We start from the raw sequence: 17,164 nt of genomic DNA, 5'->3' as shown, positions 1-17,164 counted from the left end.
CCTATATTATACAGACTTGGGTGAATGGCAGATAAAGGTATTTCTAAAATACAACATACAAGGGTCGGATATTGATACTTAAATAAAAAGTTTTGTGTAACATAAACTATAACTATGATCTTATTTCTATTGCTCCCTCCTAACATATACAACCCTATACAATTTAATAAATATAATCTATGCTCACATCTTCTTATCCTTTCATGTGTGATGGGAAATCAAATGAAGCAATGCGTGAATGCAGAAGCCGGATCGAGTTCAAAAAACTACTATGAAAGACTGATGATTGATAGCCGAGGAGCATCAGCATATCTGCTATGAGTTACGGGATAAGAAACAATTGCTACTGCTAGAACTGCCCATAGTACAAGGTACATCTCGAACTTGAAACTTAACGCTTCGAGTTCCGACATACTCCATTATTTCCAGACACTCGTGTAAATCCGAGTCGCTAACCAACATTACCCATTCCCCTTCATCATCTAAATAGTTCAGTTGGAATGTCCCGTTTTGAACTTTGAACCTTTTTGCAACTTCTTCATATACTTGGAAGCATCCTGCAGATGGCTCAAACTTAAAACGGACTGTATTTTCTTTGTAAGTAGCTTTTATGGTAATTTTCGAGCTGCTATCAACACAAGTTTTCATTCTAGAATATTTGGCTTCCATAGATTTCTCAGAGCTTGATGAACTTCCATGTAACCTTGAACCAGAGACATTTGAAGTGTCTGTCATGCTTGAAGAAGTATGTTGGCGGTTATATTCATCAATCCCATCATCACCTTCCTTTCGGGTATCCATCTCATCGGTAGCAGCTAAGGAGCTTGAGTTCAGAGACACGAAGTGGCAGTCGGCAATCTCTACTTTCGGATTCCCCTTGTTCAAGCCCCACATGTTGTCTCCTTGCCGGAAATACGACCCAATAGTTGCATTTTTGGGACAAATCCAAGATGCAGCACCGGCAACCGACTTAGAGTCCTCACTACAATCATTTAAAGGGACAATAGATTTCTTTACTTCTTGACAGATACTTGGAATGAGCAGACTCCTTGCAGCCTCGTTGTTGTTTCCACCAAAAGAACACTCGTTTTCATCCCACTTAACCACTGAATCCTCTCCATCAAGGCAAGATGCTAAAGGTGCTGATGATTTCTCGTGATTGAAAGCTTCGGATATTCCGATGGGAGGGTTTTTGTTTGAGAACATTAGTGTTTTCTCGGGATTATGTTCTTGGATAACAGTCCCTGCCGCAACAAATTCTCCTGTGGCCGGGTCGAACTTCAATCCTCCATCAACTCCTTGCACAGAGTCTAGAACAGTTTGTATCTTTTTCAATGACCGATTCACCTTGTTAATCTTGCGAGACGGCCATCTTGAGATACCGTGTTGTCTGCATATCCTTTTCAGTGTAGTGGGGCAAACTACAAGAAGCAAGGACCAGTTTCAAAATCATATTATTACCGAAACCCGAAATAGATCCGAGTATATAGTGACTATGTGATGCATATAGAACTTTAACATCGAAGCTTACCACCGATGTTTTTTGCAGCATCCTTCAGACTTCCTGAGAAATACTGCTGAAGAACACTGAAGCTCACATTTTTTTCTGTTGTACTTCTCTTTTGCCTCGGCAGTCCACTGATTGCCTATAGATATAGGTACCAAGGAATTACTTAACAACATAAAGAATATATGTTGTGTGTGTGTGTGTGTGTATATATACATGCAAACAAACACACAGATTTGAGATCATAAAATGCTCAGTGAACCAAAAATCAGGACTTCTATCGATAATACACGAAGGGAAAGAATGTTTGACACAATACCTTTTCAGGAGGACCATCAGCTTCCTTTCCATCACTTATTGAATTAGATTCATTAAAGGGAATGCTATGATTGGAATTCATGTCACTATCAGCAGATAATGCTGTTTCTGAGCTCCTCTGAGACATAGCCATTGGGGGGAAGGTCGGGACCGTTACACTCTGAAAGTCAAATTTTGACCGTTCTCCGACAATTTCTGCATCTGAAACAGTTCTCAAAGTCCTACAGATTCGTTGCATGGTGCCCGAGAGGTTATTCAACAAGAGTTGTTGTTCCAAACTTCCTTTCATGTTAATAGGAAGAAAAAGCTCGAGTATATAATCATCATCACCGGTGTAGGTGCTTCTCAGCCGGATTGCAACTGCAGCATTCAGGTTAAACTTACGAGCATGATGGACGAGTGGATAACCACTTACGTCATATGTCTTTACATCTGCAGAGAAGAACGGATGATTGGATTGAAGTGCTTTTCCGGCTATACCTTGTCCTCCTTCGAGATAATGTTCCACACATGCATGCACAAAATCTTGCATCTCTCTTTCATTAACGTAACAGGCTGTATCTTCGATACATAAAACACACTTCCCATCCCAACTCTTATTACCCTCTCTAACACGCATTTCTATATATTCATTCTCAGCTTCCTCGGTGTAATTACAAGGAATCCATGTTAGAGCCAAAGGTAAGCTATGCGCATGACATACAGCTCGTAAAACATCAGTTATTTCAGCTAAAACAGCTCTCTGATTCTTTGAGAGGCACTAAGAACAAAAAAAAGGAAAGACCTTAGAGAAAAAGGAACTGCATTGCCTTATTTGTTCAGGTGACATGCATATACATATACATATACATATACATATACAGGTATTAACATACCTGTGGAAGAAATCGAGGACGAGCAATGGTCCTTAAATTCACAGCCTGCAGATAATAGAGATCAAGACATATTCCATGATACCAGCCATAAAAATTTTAATATACAGTTGAGAACCTCATAGTTCAAACATTTATAACCAAAACATTCAGCATACAGCAATAGCATAGCACCTAAATGAAGATGTTAGCTATAAAATAAATTTTCATTTTTAACATTGTAAATCCAAATGTTCAGCTTAATTTCAGTGTGAATACGCATGATTTTGCAGTTGCATAAAAGGGTAAAATTTTGTACTGCAGGACACAGTTACCAAATTCTTCGTGTTACATAACTTTTTTTTACCTCCTTGATTATAGTCTTCTTTATGTCATCTTTGCAAAGGGTTTAAGTTCTCAAATAAGCTAATAACGTAGCTAGGCCGATGATGTTGATATGTTGTGAGAATTATGAAGAGAAGGAAGTGGGTATTCATTTCAAACTTGAAAAACACAAACTTGAACTACTATAGAAACAGAAATAATAGAAACTAACCTCGAGAGCATGGCAGACATGCTCCATTTCTGAATGAAAATTGGGTTTCTCTTTTGTAGTCACAAGTTCGAGCACAGCACAACAAGACATCTCAGGAGGCTGAAAAACCGGTAAGCCAATAGAACCACGGACTTCATGATTGACGGCATGTGTAATCCGCAAGTACTCAGCCTTACTGTAATGGATTACATTGGAAGTCCACTCAGGAACTCTAGATAAAAAAACACGACCCGGAAGCCCTGGAAAAGAACCCGGTTTCTGTTCTGCAGAGAAGGTATACGTCCTCGAAACTTCACGATAACCTAAAAGCATCTGGTCTAGTAAATACGGCTGATCTGAGGTGGTCAACATGTACTGATCTCCATGCTTAATTGGAACCCAAACTTGTGCCAAAATGCCCTCTCCGGATAAATCCTTAAACAAGGACAGTGCTCTAAGCATCTTCTCATCAAGTGATCGTCCAATTGGCCTAGATATTAACAAATTACCCAAATATGAAGTGTCATTTTGCTTGTTACCATCAGTATGCTGTCTAACACCGAGTTCTACACCTTTGGAATCCACAGTATTACCGAAGTGTTCATCTGTTTTCAGGAACACCGTTCTGTCTGCACAATTATAAGAACTATCCATTCCACCTAATGCATAACCAGATTCAACATATGTACTAGAACTTTGTCCTATACTATTTGTTGAATCAAAAGAGGCATGTGACATGGATGGATATGAAAAGAACCCAAAAGAGGCAAACATCTGATCTGTAGTTGCACTGCTACTACACCAACCACCATAAGCATCCAAGTTCATGAGCTCTGAATAGTTAAAAGGATCCTCGAATAGCAAATTTCGGGTATTGCCACCAAATTGTTCGCCGACCTCCATTTGTGTTCTCGGAGGAACCCAATAGCCATCCCCCTTTTCTCTAGATGAAAAGGGGTACTCCATTTCAAAAAAAAAACAAACCAAAACAACTTCCAACTAAAATCAACAAATGCTAGAGTTCTACGAAAAAGAATTCACTCAACTGGACAATTCGATCCTGAAAAGCTTTCCCTATCTTCTTCCCAAAACCCAGGAATTTCCTCAACAAATTCATCTATTTTCAGACTTTTTTCAAACACCAACCTCAACCTGGAAAACCCACAAAGAAAACCCAAATTTGAAGAAAGATATATACATACATATATATATATATAAATAAATAAACATATAATACCTAACCAAAAATAGAGACAAAATTTGCAATTACTGCACATCCTAAGTTAATTCAACCATTATAGTTCCTAAAAATAGTAATAGAAAGCTCAAGAACTGACCTCAGAGGGGGAAAACAAAGATGACAGCCAAAATTTAAGTCCCCAAAGCTGCCGCAAATTCTGCAAGAAAAATCCACAATTTTCAATCAATATTACTCACAAAACCCACCTCAGATTCATCCATTTATAGAAAAAAAAATTATATCAAAATTTCAAAATAAAAACCCAGAAAAGAAGTACCTACATCAAGAAGATGAAATGAGAATTTAGGTGAAATGAATCGAATATCAAATTCTGAAGACCAAGTGATTCCCAATCAAAAAATTAACTTACTGAAAATACCATGTAACAAAGTAAGATAAGAAATTGCTGAAATTAGTAAAATTTTCCATTTAGTATTATATCCAAAGGAAATTCAAGTGAAACGAAATGAACTGCAAATGATATTCCAAAGAAAAAAAGAAAAAAAATTACTGACCTATGGAATCTAAAGCTCCATAAAATCTCTAAAGAAAACCCAGATATGTAGAGGAAGAGAAAAAGTTCCTATAAAGGGAAATCTTAATAACTGGTTAACGAGATTTCAAGTAGTAGAGGAGAAAATTGGAATTCTATTAGAAGGGTTACTAAAACTGGAAAGTTTAGTTGAAAAGCTGTTTTAATTTAAGGTTTTAGAATATAATTGATGGTTGAAAGCTTGTCTTTGCTTTCTTTGTTTTTTTTTTTTGGTTTTTTATAATTGAAATACATGAGTAATTAATTAAATAAAATCATTGCTTTTAAATAATTTTTAAATATAAAAATATTAATAGTTGATCTTTCATCTCTCATTATTTTTAATTTTTACTCGTAAGAGAGTAAAAATTGTAGTTATCTTTATACTATCGATCCCTAGTTAGATTGATCATCACTTATGTTGCTCGTTCTTTCTTGTCATTATTTTAATAACTACAATTAAAGATAATTTTATTGTTCATATATCATTGTTACAAAATATATGTTCATTTTGGAACTTATCATTTGCAAAAGAAAAAAAAACCAATAAAAAATAGTCTTGTTTTATAAAACCAAAGTAGAATTCGGTATCTGAGTTTGACCTTTTTTTTAACGAGGTACATTTGTTATTTTCTGTTTCAATGCAGTACTTGTATATGACAAAATTTACACATTTTGGTACCTAAAAGTAATAATGTTAACTTTTTAGTAATTAATTCGGGTTTTAGAGTTGATTTGATGAAAATCTATAATTAGATAATAATATTAGCACTTATGTCATCAAATCAATCTTAAAACTCAAATCAAATCATGTCGATCTTATTGTATTTGACAAAATTAAATGTAAAATTAAATAATTTCACAATTAACACTAAAATTATTTTTTAACAAAATCATGAAAAATTGAAACATGTAGTAATATTAGTATTTAACTTTCATCAAATCAACCTTAAAATCTGAATTAAACATTAAAAGTTAGCACCCTTACCTTTGGATATCAAAATATATAATTTTTTTCAAATATAAATACCAAATTGAACTAAAAATAACATTGATACAACGTTAAAAAAGTATCAAACTCGAGTACCAAATGAATTATTAAGCCTATAATTTTAATTAATTAATATGAGAATTGTTTTTCTTTTGACATAGAAACTAAATATAGATCCGAGAGTGAAAGTATCATACATGCAGAAAAAAAAAAGTAAAGAAAAAATATAACAATAATTTCTTTCAAATTTCAAAAATTCGAATTCACATCCATTCTTTGAGTCCAAAATAATACATCAATCATTGTTTTTTTTTTTTATGTAATCTTCCACGGTATATATCAAGAAAGATACGACGACGAAAATGAACCATGTCTTCTTGTTTAAAAAGAAAGCAATCACCATGCGTAAGACAATCACCATATTTCATCACGAATACCCCACAATCAACCGAGCTTTACATTGCAGTACAAAAGAAAAAGAAAAATTTGTAAGATAACAAGTAAATAAAAGGTTGCAAAACTATAGGTAAAGAATAATACTTACTTTTTTTGCTTTGGGATATCATTACGCACTATAAATGGCCATTTATTTGCATCAATATAACCAAGCTTCGGGAGTAAGAAGCTTGTGAACCACTGTAATAATACTTTAACATGGTTTTCGAAATGGTAAGATAGTATCAGGGAAGATGGATCTGGATCCAACCATGAAAACTTTTTTTCCTTGATATCAACATAGAACAGAACCCAATGTGATGATAAGCACAATGGTAAAAACAACTGCAATTACAAAAAAAAAAAAAAAAAAAAAACAGTATTACATCTGTTCTTGTTAGTTACAATTAAGGATTTAAATAAAATTTTATATTTTCGGTTTGATTTTTTCTATTATATCGTAATTGAAAACAATTTATCGTTTGCATTCACCAACATAATTTAAATCTTAATTATAAGCTAAAAAGAAATTTCTAAAAAAAAAAATCAAAGAGCTTACTTTATGTACACCCCTTAGCTTCTCAGCTTTAAACCAATTTAATACTTCAAGTTCTGACCTGCATCCTTTTATCAACTGAGCCTAACAATTGCAAAATATTGGGGACTTCATATATATAATGATTATAAAATAATAACAATTTCAATTTCAAATATCAATAGATTAATTTTGATAAGATACAAGTTCTTACAGCTATTTGAGAGTCTAATGAATAGTGATTGATGTATGTATTTGAAAATTCATCAGATCTCTTCTTAAGCAATTCAAAGAAAGCATTAACAACCTGCATTATAATATAAAAAATTAACATTATTGATTTATCTACAATAATATTTATACTAGATTGCAGACATGATAATTAATGCATGACACAAATATATGAATTGCCAAATTGATTTATACCCGATCACTATATATTTGATAATTACTTACCGAATCATTAATATAACACTCTTTTCGAGTTTCATCACTTTGAGGCACCATGAGTAAAGGTGCCAATATCTCACCTTGGAATTTAAATTTTTTATCTCGTCCAATCAATTTTCTGTGAAACATAAATTTCTTTATATAGTTAGATTATAATAATCATTTCATATTACAATATTAACACATCAAAACTAGCAATATACCCATTCAACTCATTCCTTTGCCATTTATCTAGCCGTTTATGCTCCTTGCTAGTAAACCTTGAGAGTAAATATGCCTTAATATCCTATAAGAGTAATAACCAAATAAAACCATTAATATATGAATAACTACAAAGGAATGTCTGTATATATAGAACCAAAGAAATGAAGTATGAACCTGTTCACACCATGGTCCTTGCTCCTTCAATGTTGCTTCATCTTCAGACTCAGAAGATGAACTCTGAACCTCATCCGATTGATTATTATCGAATAATGGATCATTGTTCACAATTTCAATTACGACATCAACATTTTTTTCATGATTAGGTTCTGTAATAAGAAACTTTGCTTAATAAGAAACCAAATTAATTTAAATTGAACTAGATAAGTGATAAAAGGATCAAATAAAGAACTTACTTCCTATTGACGATTCCAACCTATTTTCATTGCAAACCAAAGCTTTCATGATCTCTGCTTTTTCACCAATAGACTCTGAAGAAGAAAATTGTGGCTCCATCCAATTGTCAAAAGATAGACTAAAGTCTGGCATTTCAACAATTCAATTGATATCAAGTTAAATAAGTTTAAGTAACACAATAGATAATAATGGTAAGTATAGTTCAACAGTTTAATTAATTTCAAATTGAAAAAAAAAATATTTTTGTTTGAGTATATGTATCAGTCAAATACTCATATCGACACTAACATTCGAGTCTAAGTAACATAGTAATTAATAAGAAGTATAATTGAATTACCATTGTTGTTGGAATCTTTAGCAATGTCTTCGGTATTAATAGCTTTTTCAAGATTCGAAGGTTTGGAATTTTTTACTGGATGAGAGTCCTCATCCATCTTCCTTTTCCTTTTATCCTATGAAATGAAAATGGGTTTAAGGGAGTTTAATTCTCATACTATATGAAAAAAAATTTTCAATGGAGACAGCTTCTAATCATAATTCATATACAATGTCTGAGTATGGATTGTATGAAACTGTGATTCCACGTCATCTTTCTCTCTTTAGTATGGATAGACATGACGTGTAATCACAGTTTCATACAATCCTTTCTCACAATGCCTACCGTAATTTGCATGGGTTCATGATTTTCTCCATCATCTGTAACAACAAATCGACTATGTTAAGTGATATTATGTAATACTAAAGAGCCGAGAAGGCCTTCTAAGTAAAGTGTAGGAAAATATAATTGAAGGATCTAAACACATTAGGAGTTAAGACTTACTTTCTTTTGGAGTTTCCAACCAGTTTTCACTGCATACCAAGGCTTCCATGCTCTCGGGATTCAAGCTACTGTAGGCTGGATTATTGATTATGGCACTAATACTTGAGCATGGTGTGGAAACTGATATCGGAATTGCAAGGAAATCTCGAGCCATCTTTGCAAGTATTGGAAACCTTTGAGATTTATCACACCACCAACCAAGTATGTCAAAAAATGCTCCGTCCATGGGAAGTAAAGGTTCATCTAAGTAAAGCTCAAGCTCTAGCTTCCATGGGGCCTCCTCATTAAAGTTGCTTGCAGATGCAAATTTACTCAAGGAGTCCAAAATACTATCATTTCCAAGCCCTATTGTTGAACAATCGAAATCATCGAAGACTGAAGCAGATGTAGTTAGGCTTTTGGCTTCACTGGCATATTTATAGTAGACATCCCGAAGAACTTTATGAAACTTGTTCAATTGCATCTTACTGACATGGCCATAAATCACCCTATAGGAGAGCTCCACAATTTTAAATTTTAACCTTGGATCAAGAACAGATGCAACAGCAAATGCCAAATTGCATAAGCTCCAATAGTGGTCGAATTTCCTCTTCATCAATGTAACAAATGAATGACAGCTTTTTTCCAACTGAAGAAATTTCTTGTATATGTCGCAAAGCTTTGGAAAGTACAAACTTACAGGAAGGCATTGAGATCCTTTGATATCATCAAAGCATTTCAAACAACTCTGTAGAGCTACTGCATTCTCCCATTCCTCCATTGTTGGGTTTAGTTTAAAATTTTCATCAATTTGCTCCAGTTTACAAAAGATTTCTCTTGATCTCAAAGCACTATCAAGTACGTCAAAGTCTGATTCCAGCCTGAAAGAAAGATCATCCCAATATTTCCCACCATGTAGCTTCACTTGATCTACAGCTTCTTGGAATTTCAATTTTCCTTGTCTTGTTTCAGTGACATATTCAATGGACTTCCTTAACTTAAAAAGTATGCCATCCATCTCACGGAACCCATCCTCGAGAAGTGTGAAACTTATGAGCCAATGATTTGAAGAAACAGAGCCCTGGTCACTAAGACAAATTTCTTTTATCTGATCAACCATACTGTCATTCAAAAAAGAGTTATCCACGGTTATGGAGCATACTTTGTTGCTTATATTCCACTCCAAAACCAAGCTCCCAATAATTTCGCCTAAAGCCTTTGTGTCATTGATATGCTCCAAAGTTTTCAAGGCAAGAATCTTCCTCTTTAGTTCCCAACCATCATCAATAAAATGTGATGTCAAAGAGCAATAGGTAGTCTTTCCAGAATTGTTCTTCCACAAACTCACTGTCAGATTGAATTTACTAGCAAGCTTATCAAAATACAGCTGATGTTTCTCCTTCTCTTCGTCATAAATGTGATGTATATAAGATAAAATATCTTTGGATTGAAACTCAAACATGGGTTGCAAACCTTTCAAAAAATTCTTAAAGGTTTCTTGTTCAGCCATATCCAAAGGACATTGAAGCTTAATCATCATTTTCACAAGATCCATGTGACTCCTTTTTTTATCAAACCTCAAGCTTCCTTCATTGGTATCAACTGGAAGTATCAACTGGCTTTCTTGATTTTGTTTCTTCTTACCAGGACATACTTTCAAGTGGTTATTCAAGTGTGTGGTCCCACTCTTGCTTGACCCTGTAAGCACCTTGGGGCAATGTTTGCATTTGGCTACTTGTTTTCCATCTTCTTCAAACCTATCAAAGTGATCCCAAACCTTAGACCTCAACTTTCTCTGTGTGGCTTTTGAGGGTTTCTCCTTAATTGCTTTTACAATCTCAGGGTGACCATTGGGAAAAATCTGAGAAATTGAGAATAAATCATTTATACTACATTATATAATTTAAGCATAAGACCACTGATTAAACTTTTTATATTTAAGCATACATATTGACAAGCTATTCCCCTAATAACCCCTTTTTATCTTAGGAAAAAAAGTAAAATTAAAAAAATGAGGACCAAAGTACAATCATTTTACCCTTTTTTACTTAAGCAACTTTCGTGATGCAACTTTCTCCTTACAGGATTTTTGGAACTAAATAGATTAAAAAACACTTGATTTTAAGTTTCAGACCAATGAGGTCCTCCTAGTGTGTTAGAAGGAGCTGCAACAATCTTTAATGAAGAATGTATAGGTATTGGCGAGGCAAAATTTGGAACCACTCCCCTCTAAAAGCAAATGATATTATCATCATTAGAACCATGAATGCTAATTTATGATTAATTTGGTGTTGAAATAATAGAATAATATATAAGACAATGTAATTACCTCCACATTAACCCCGTTTATTTCTACTGCATCAACGTCCTCTGTTTCTTCAGCTATTATCAAACGCCTTGATGTGTTCGAAGATGTTGGAATGTTTGAAATAGCTTTTTTGGTGCCTGCAACCTTTACTGTTACAAACTTTTTCTCCATATGTTTCAAGTCATTGAAGATACGAGGAGCAAGAGATTTTGATGTTTCACTCTCCGTTGCAGGCCAATAAAATTCTACTACATAAACATCATTACTTGTGTAACGATTTTGTAGACAAATTGCAACAACAACATCTATGTCATATTGCTTTACAAATACCGGATATGGATTGTCTTCACCATCAAGGTTAGTAATAGAATGGTAGCCGTACTTTGATTCAAGTGCTTTCTCAATAATGGTTTGCTCAATCTCATATTTGCCGAAATACATCTCATATTCACATGAGTGCATAAATTCAAAAGAGTTAAAATCTTTCAAATAACAAGAATTACTTTGAATTAAAAAAGTATATTTCTTGTTTGGATTCGACATAGTTTGATTAATATTAATTTTAGAAGCCCATGTTATAGCCCATGAAAATTTATATTTACAACATAAATGGTTTAGTATGTCATATATCTCAGCAAGGGCAGATACATGATTCAATGCCAAACCCTGTAATTATTAAATAAGAAACAATTACCAAAAACAAATTTTGAAATCGCACTCTAAATGAAAATAATTTTGATATTGTACTCTTAGTTTGATAAAAGAAATAAAATTAAAAGGTGATTTTTTTTTGTAAATGTAAAAAATTAAAAAACATAATGTTATAATTATACTTATTCAAACAAATTTGATTCTTTTATACATAAAAATGTATTCATAGATTGGATTCAACAGCATTTCAAAAATAAATTAAAAACTCATTCAGTTTAATCTAGGCTACTTGAAATAGTTCATTTTATTATTTTAAAATTAAAATATTTTTATATTAATATTAATATTTTTATAATTGAATTTTAATTCTAATTTTTATTATGAAAAATTTAATTCGAGCCAACGTGAATTTTAATTTGGCTTAAGAGTATAAAAAACCCTCAAACTTTTTTAAAAAGAAAAAACAATTAGCCCTTCCTTTTTCTTGCACTCAATTGAGCACTCGAATTTTCAAAATATATTAAAAAGGCCTTCAAATTTCTTCAAAAAAAGCAATTAAGCTCTCTACTTTTTTTACACTCAATTTGGTACTTGAATTTTCAAAATGCATAAAAAAAACCTTGAAAAATTTTCAAAAAAGCAATTAAGCCCTTGCTCTTATTAAAATTAAAAAATTATAAAAATAATAAATTTTAGAAAAATTATTAAATTTTAATAAAAACTTAAAAATTAAAAGTTATTAAAAATTAGAATTTTTTATAAAAATCATAAAAATAAAAAATTGTAAAATTTTATAAATATCATAAAAATGACATCTATTTTTTTAATTAAAGTCATCACGTGTCATAACACAAATAATACATGTGGTGAAAAATGATAAAAATAAAAATCAATAAAATTATAGAAAAATTTTAAAATTATAAAAAATATATTTTTTCTAATTTTAATAAATTTTAATAATTGAATTTTTATTAAAATTTAATAACATTTATAGCTTTTATTGATTTTAATTTTTATAATTTTTCCTAATTTTAATAAAACAGAGACTTAATTGCTTTTTGAAAAAAATTGAAAGTTTTTTTTGATACATTTTAAAAGTTTAAATACCCGCTGCGGCAAGCGCTTATCAAAAAGCGTTTGTAACTAATCGGATAGGCGATTTTAGTTTGAGTGCAAATATATATAAAAGTTTAATTTTTTATTTTTTAAGAGACTATAAAATAATTAAATGTAAAATTAATACCTCCAGAAATGGTTGAAGAGGCGGAAGAGGTGATGGAAATGGATTGAAACCTACGAAGAAATTTCATTACAATTACTCAGCGTAATGATAAACAAAAATAACTTTTATCCGATAAATAAAAAAAAGTTAAAGGAAAAGACCATTGAAGAAGATTTATTATAAAATTAAGGATGAACAATTAGCTTTAATTAATTTGGTCAGTTTCTGTTTAATAGAACTTATATTTAATATATTATTAAACTATAATAATGTCATGAAATTATATTTTTAAACTTAAAATAAATTATAATATTTAATATATGATTAAAAAATACTATAATTAAGATAACTTTGTTTTGCATATGCAATAAATGATTGATTAATGGCAGTGTTGAGAATTTTCAATTAAATGAGTAATTCCGTTAATCTATATATTAATTGAAAAAATGAAAAAGAAAAGTACCTTGTCCTAACTTATCCTTGCTGGAATTGAAATTTAAGTGCTCTTCTTCAACTTTGGGTTTCCATGCCGACAAGAAAAACATTCGACATCCCTCCTTACCTAAAATCAAACACTCTTCTTCCTCCCCCATTATTCCTAACAAATCTTCATCCTCAACGCTAAGAGTATCTTTCCTGTGGTTTAATGGAATTCGACTAAAGCCAGCCATTGAAAAGAGATGTTGCCATTCTGTCAAAGTTGGGTGCCGCCTAATTACATTATTACCTTCCCATGCCTCTATGTTGCAGTCCCACTCATACTCCTCTTCAAGAAAAAGTTCCAACTGCGCCCAGAAATCAAGAGTCTTCAAGGAATACTGAAATGAATCCTTGAAACACGTCAAGAAATTGGAGTGGGTATGATTGGAATAAAAGTCTAGCATGATTACAATCGTCGGATTTATCTCCTTCAATCTTACCAACTCTCTCTCCATTGCTTTTGCATCTCTTACCATCTTATCAAGTTTAAATTTATAGTAAACCACCACCATTTCATCTTCTCTTCTTTTGAAATCTATTTCAAATTCATCCGCTTCTGCCAAACTATTGGCATAAACCACTTTCAACTCATCCTCCAACTTTACATTAACTTCCTTGGCATCCTTAGTCAAAAACTCCATTTGGTGTGAGAACTTTACATGTTCTTTTAGAAATGGTGGAAGTATGTAACTTACACGGACGGGTAGAGGATCGCCGGAGAAGGTCGGTAGTGTACGAAGAACTGAATTCTGAGAATCGTAATACGGGATGGAGAAATCAATGAGGTGGAATCGCCTGTTTCCCATCAAAGCATTCTTTTCCATTAAAGCACCATGGATGACATTTTCTATGACGCCATTAATACGGTTGCTGTTATAATGATAATATGGTGAAGGATCCACCGGGAAAGTTAAGTTGGAAGAAGCGGGATGCAGTCCGTAGGCTCGGCGAACCAGAGCGTCCGCAAAGTATTTCACCACTCCGCGTTTATATAGGTAGAGTCTCTCATCAGCAAGAATCAAGATGTTGTGAAGGAACTTATCGGCGCTTTTCAGATCCCCATCTTCAATAGCTTCAGCACAGGATAGTAACAATCCCAAGGCGGTGTCGATGTCGATGTCAAAAAAAGAAGAAGCCATGAAAGAAGGTGAGATTCAACAGAGTTTGGGTAAAGCAGAAGAGAAATATGGTAGAAAAGAAAGTGAAAGCAGCAATGATTGATATGTATAATTCAGGAAAAGCAAAAGCAGTAGGGAAAGCGCGTCATTGACCAGTCACGCGGAATACACACTGTTTCTACTTTGACTTTACTTTTTGCTTCCTACAAATAATCTGCCTGCAAATTAAGTAATATCTCCTTTTTCCTTCCATTATTTTCCTCTCATTACGCGTTGGTTCTAAAAAGGTTGGTTTTAATATTTAAACATTAACACGATATATTGTCACAAACCAACCTCAACATTAACATTCCCAATGTATAATGCATTAGGAAATCGAATGTCAAATATGTTCATACATTTCCCAATCTATCTATCAATCACTAATATATTAATATTTGAACTTCATAATTTTTATATTTTTAGTTTTGGCTTACGTGATAATGTTGTATTTTAAAATTATATCACATCATTATTTAATGTTTTTTTAAATATTCTTTAAGTGATGGCATGACACAATATTATATTGTCATGTCATCACATGAATTTAAGAAAAATTATCAAAAATTTTTTTGGTGAAAAACAAAACTTAACTAAAATAATTACCTAAATCTTTAATAATTACTTACCCTATCATTTCAAGACTTGCTTAGAAAAACATCAGACTCTAAATTGTCTCCTCTAGACAATTTTAAATTATGCACTATATTGAAATTTTAATGGTTCTCCTAAAATTCCAAGATAGACCTTGAAACACAAAGAAGTTTTTATTTTTTCGTATGTGCCATACTAACAAACCAAAAATAATAGACCAAGTCACCCTTTTCCCCAACGTCCATCCAGAATTTTCTAGGTTTGTTTGACCCAAGTTGAGAGGTTTCCCACCAAAAAAAAAAAAAACAGCGACCAGCAATTTCTTAGCACAAAGTACTTCAAAATATTTTTAGTATCCGGGCAATCCCTAAGGATATGTAAAATATTTTCTATCTCATGGTGACAGACTGGGCAGGACATACTTTGTCCAATACCCCTTCATACACGTCCTTGATTGATGAGCAATCTTTATTTATAAACGAGCCATGAGAAGAAGCGAACATGATGCAATCCTTGATACTTCCAGACGGCTTTTCACTTAGAATTTCTTGTGTCGTATGTATATACTTTTAACATATGATATGCACTTCTTACTAAAAAGTTGCTGTAAAGGGAAATCTTAGTAACTGATTAACGAGATTGCAGGTAGCAGAGGAGAAAATTGGAATTCTATTAGAAGGGTTTCTAAAACTGGAAAGTTTAGTTGAAAAGCTGTTATAATTTAAGGTTTTAGAATATAATTGCTGGTTGAAAGCTTGTCTTTGCTTTCTTTGTTTTTTTTTCTTTTGGTATTTTTGAATTGAAATACATGAGTAATTAATTAAATAAAATGATTGATCTTAAATAAATTTTAAATATGAAAATTATTAATCGTTGATCTTTCATCTCTAATTTTCTTTAATTTTTACTCGTAAGAGAGTAAAAATTGTAGTTATCTTTATACAATCGATATACAGTTAGATTGATCATCACTCATGTCGTTCGTTCTTTATTGTCATTATTTTAATAACCACAATTAAGATAATTTTATTATTCACATACCATTGTCACAAAATATTTGTTCATTTGGAACTTATCATTTGCAAAAGAACAAAAAAATACCAATAAGAAATAGCCTTGTTTTATAAAGTCAAAGTGGAATTCGGTATCTGAGTTGAACATATTTTTTAACAAAGGTACATTTGTTATTTTCTATTTCAATGCAGTACTTGTATATGACAAAATTTACACATTTTGGTACCTAAAAGTAACAATGTTAATTTTTTAGTGTTTAATTCGGTTTTTAGAGTTGATTTGATGAAAATCTATAATTAGATAATAATATTAGCACATATGTCATCAAATCAATCCCAAAACTCAAATCAAATCATATCGATCTTATTGTATTTGACAAAATTAAACGTAAAATTAAATAAATTAACAATTAACACTAAATTTATTTTATTAACAAAATCATGAAAAATTAAAACATGTAATAATATTGGTATTTAAATTTCATTAAATCAACCTTAAAATCTGAATTAAACATTAAAAAGTCGACACACTTATCTTTGGATATCAAAATATATAATTTTTTCAAATATAAATACCAAATTGAACTAAAAATAACACCGATACCACATTTTAAAAAGTGTCAAACTTGAGTACCAAATGTATTATTAAGCCTATAATTTTAATTAATTAATATGAAAATTGTTTTTCTTTTGACATAGAACCTAAACATAGATATGAGAGCAAAAGTATCATACATGCAAAAAAAAAAAAGTAAAGAAAAAATATAATAATAATTTTGTCAAATTTCAAAAATTCGAATTCACACCAATTCTTTGAGTCTTAAATAAGACATCAATAATTGTTTTTTTTTTTAATGTAATCTTCCACGATATATATCAAGAAAGATACGACGACGAAAATAAACCATGTTTTCTTGTTTAAAAGGAA

General features: G+C 31.9%; 3 protein-coding genes across 8 annotated transcripts; all 3 read right to left on the bottom strand.

The window, feature by feature from the left end:
• Nucleotides 1-40: 40 nt before the first annotated feature.
• LOC108476107 (protein NLP9-like) lies at nucleotides 41-5,134 on the bottom strand. Of its 3 annotated transcripts, none has more exons than XM_053026090.1 (9): nucleotides 4,967-5,134; nucleotides 4,729-4,820; nucleotides 4,549-4,608; nucleotides 4,258-4,363; nucleotides 3,233-4,154; nucleotides 2,701-2,745; nucleotides 1,827-2,585; nucleotides 1,532-1,646; nucleotides 41-1,421 (listed from the first exon to the last, which is right to left on the bottom strand). In XM_053026090.1, exons 4-9 carry the CDS (start codon nucleotides 4,326-4,328, stop codon nucleotides 316-318), a joined length of 3,018 nt encoding a protein of 1,005 aa, XP_052882050.1. In that variant the 5' UTR covers nucleotides 4,329-4,363; nucleotides 4,549-4,608; nucleotides 4,729-4,820; nucleotides 4,967-5,134; the 3' UTR covers nucleotides 41-315. The 3 variants fall into 3 exon arrangements, with proteins under 3 accessions (XP_052882050.1, XP_052882051.1, XP_052882049.1); XM_053026091.1 differs by having other exon boundaries at nucleotides 4,733-4,820; XM_053026089.1 differs by lacking the exon at nucleotides 4,729-4,820 and having other exon boundaries at nucleotides 4,967-5,133.
• A 1,067-nt stretch (nucleotides 5,135-6,201) lies between these two features.
• Nucleotides 6,202-12,453, bottom strand: LOC108475870 (zinc finger BED domain-containing protein RICESLEEPER 2-like). 4 transcript variants are annotated; one of them, XM_017777833.2, is made up of 12 exons: nucleotides 11,141-12,106; nucleotides 8,833-10,672; nucleotides 8,674-8,708; nucleotides 8,350-8,464; nucleotides 8,012-8,137; nucleotides 7,773-7,924; nucleotides 7,598-7,680; nucleotides 7,401-7,512; nucleotides 7,159-7,251; nucleotides 6,969-7,049; nucleotides 6,519-6,754; nucleotides 6,202-6,427 (listed from the first exon to the last, which is right to left on the bottom strand). In XM_017777833.2, the coding sequence occupies exons 1-12, from the start codon at nucleotides 11,660-11,662 to the stop codon at nucleotides 6,274-6,276; spliced, it is 3,549 nt and encodes a 1,182-aa protein (XP_017633322.1). In that variant the 5' UTR covers nucleotides 11,663-12,106; the 3' UTR covers nucleotides 6,202-6,273. The 4 variants fall into 4 exon arrangements, with proteins under 4 accessions (XP_017633322.1, XP_052882045.1, XP_052882044.1 ...); XM_053026085.1 differs by having other exon boundaries at nucleotides 6,519-6,697; nucleotides 11,141-12,088; XM_053026084.1 differs by having other exon boundaries at nucleotides 6,969-7,043; nucleotides 11,141-12,085.
• A 420-nt stretch (nucleotides 12,454-12,873) lies between these two features.
• Nucleotides 12,874-14,894, bottom strand: LOC108475092 (DELLA protein 2-like). The gene is made up of 2 exons (XM_053026088.1): nucleotides 13,456-14,894; nucleotides 12,874-13,063 (listed from the first exon to the last, which is right to left on the bottom strand). The coding sequence occupies exons 1-2, from the start codon at nucleotides 14,609-14,611 to the stop codon at nucleotides 12,984-12,986; spliced, it is 1,236 nt and encodes a 411-aa protein (XP_052882048.1). The 5' UTR covers nucleotides 14,612-14,894; the 3' UTR covers nucleotides 12,874-12,983.
• Between the last annotated feature and the right edge of the window lie 2,270 nt (nucleotides 14,895-17,164).

Source organism: Gossypium arboreum, chromosome 3, assembly GCF_025698485.1.
Source record: "Gossypium arboreum isolate Shixiya-1 chromosome 3, ASM2569848v2, whole genome shotgun sequence".
Taxonomy (NCBI): domain Eukaryota; kingdom Viridiplantae; phylum Streptophyta; class Magnoliopsida; order Malvales; family Malvaceae; genus Gossypium; species Gossypium arboreum.
This window is presented reverse-complemented; position numbering and strand designations above follow the sequence as displayed.

Coding starts and splice junctions, on each gene's coding strand:
- LOC108475870 (XM_017777833.2), bottom strand. CDS start 11,662: ATGTCGAATCCAAACAAGAAATATACTTTTTTAATTCAAAGTAATTCT. Junction 10,673..11,140: donor TAAACGGGGTTAATGTGGAG/GTAATTACATTG, acceptor TCAATTTCTCAG/ATTTTTCCCAATGGTCACCC. Junction 6,755..6,968: donor AGCTAAGGGGTGTACATAAA/GTAAGCTCTTTG, acceptor TTGTAATTGCAG/TTGTTTTTACCATTGTGCTT.
- LOC108475092 (XM_053026088.1), bottom strand. CDS start 14,611: ATGGCTTCTTCTTTTTTTGACATCGACATCGACACCGCCTTGGGATTG. Junction 13,064..13,455: donor CAAGGATAAGTTAGGACAAG/GTACTTTTCTTT, acceptor ATTTCTTCGTAG/GTTTCAATCCATTTCCATCA.
- LOC108476107 (XM_053026090.1), bottom strand. CDS start 4,328: ATGAATTTGTTGAGGAAATTCCTGGGTTTTGGGAAGAAGATAGGGAAA. Junction 2,746..3,232: donor ATGTCTGCCATGCTCTCGAG/GTTAGTTTCTAT, acceptor TATTATCTGCAG/GCTGTGAATTTAAGGACCAT. Junction 1,647..1,826: donor CTGATGGTCCTCCTGAAAAG/GTATTGTGTCAA, acceptor CTATATCTATAG/GCAATCAGTGGACTGCCGAG.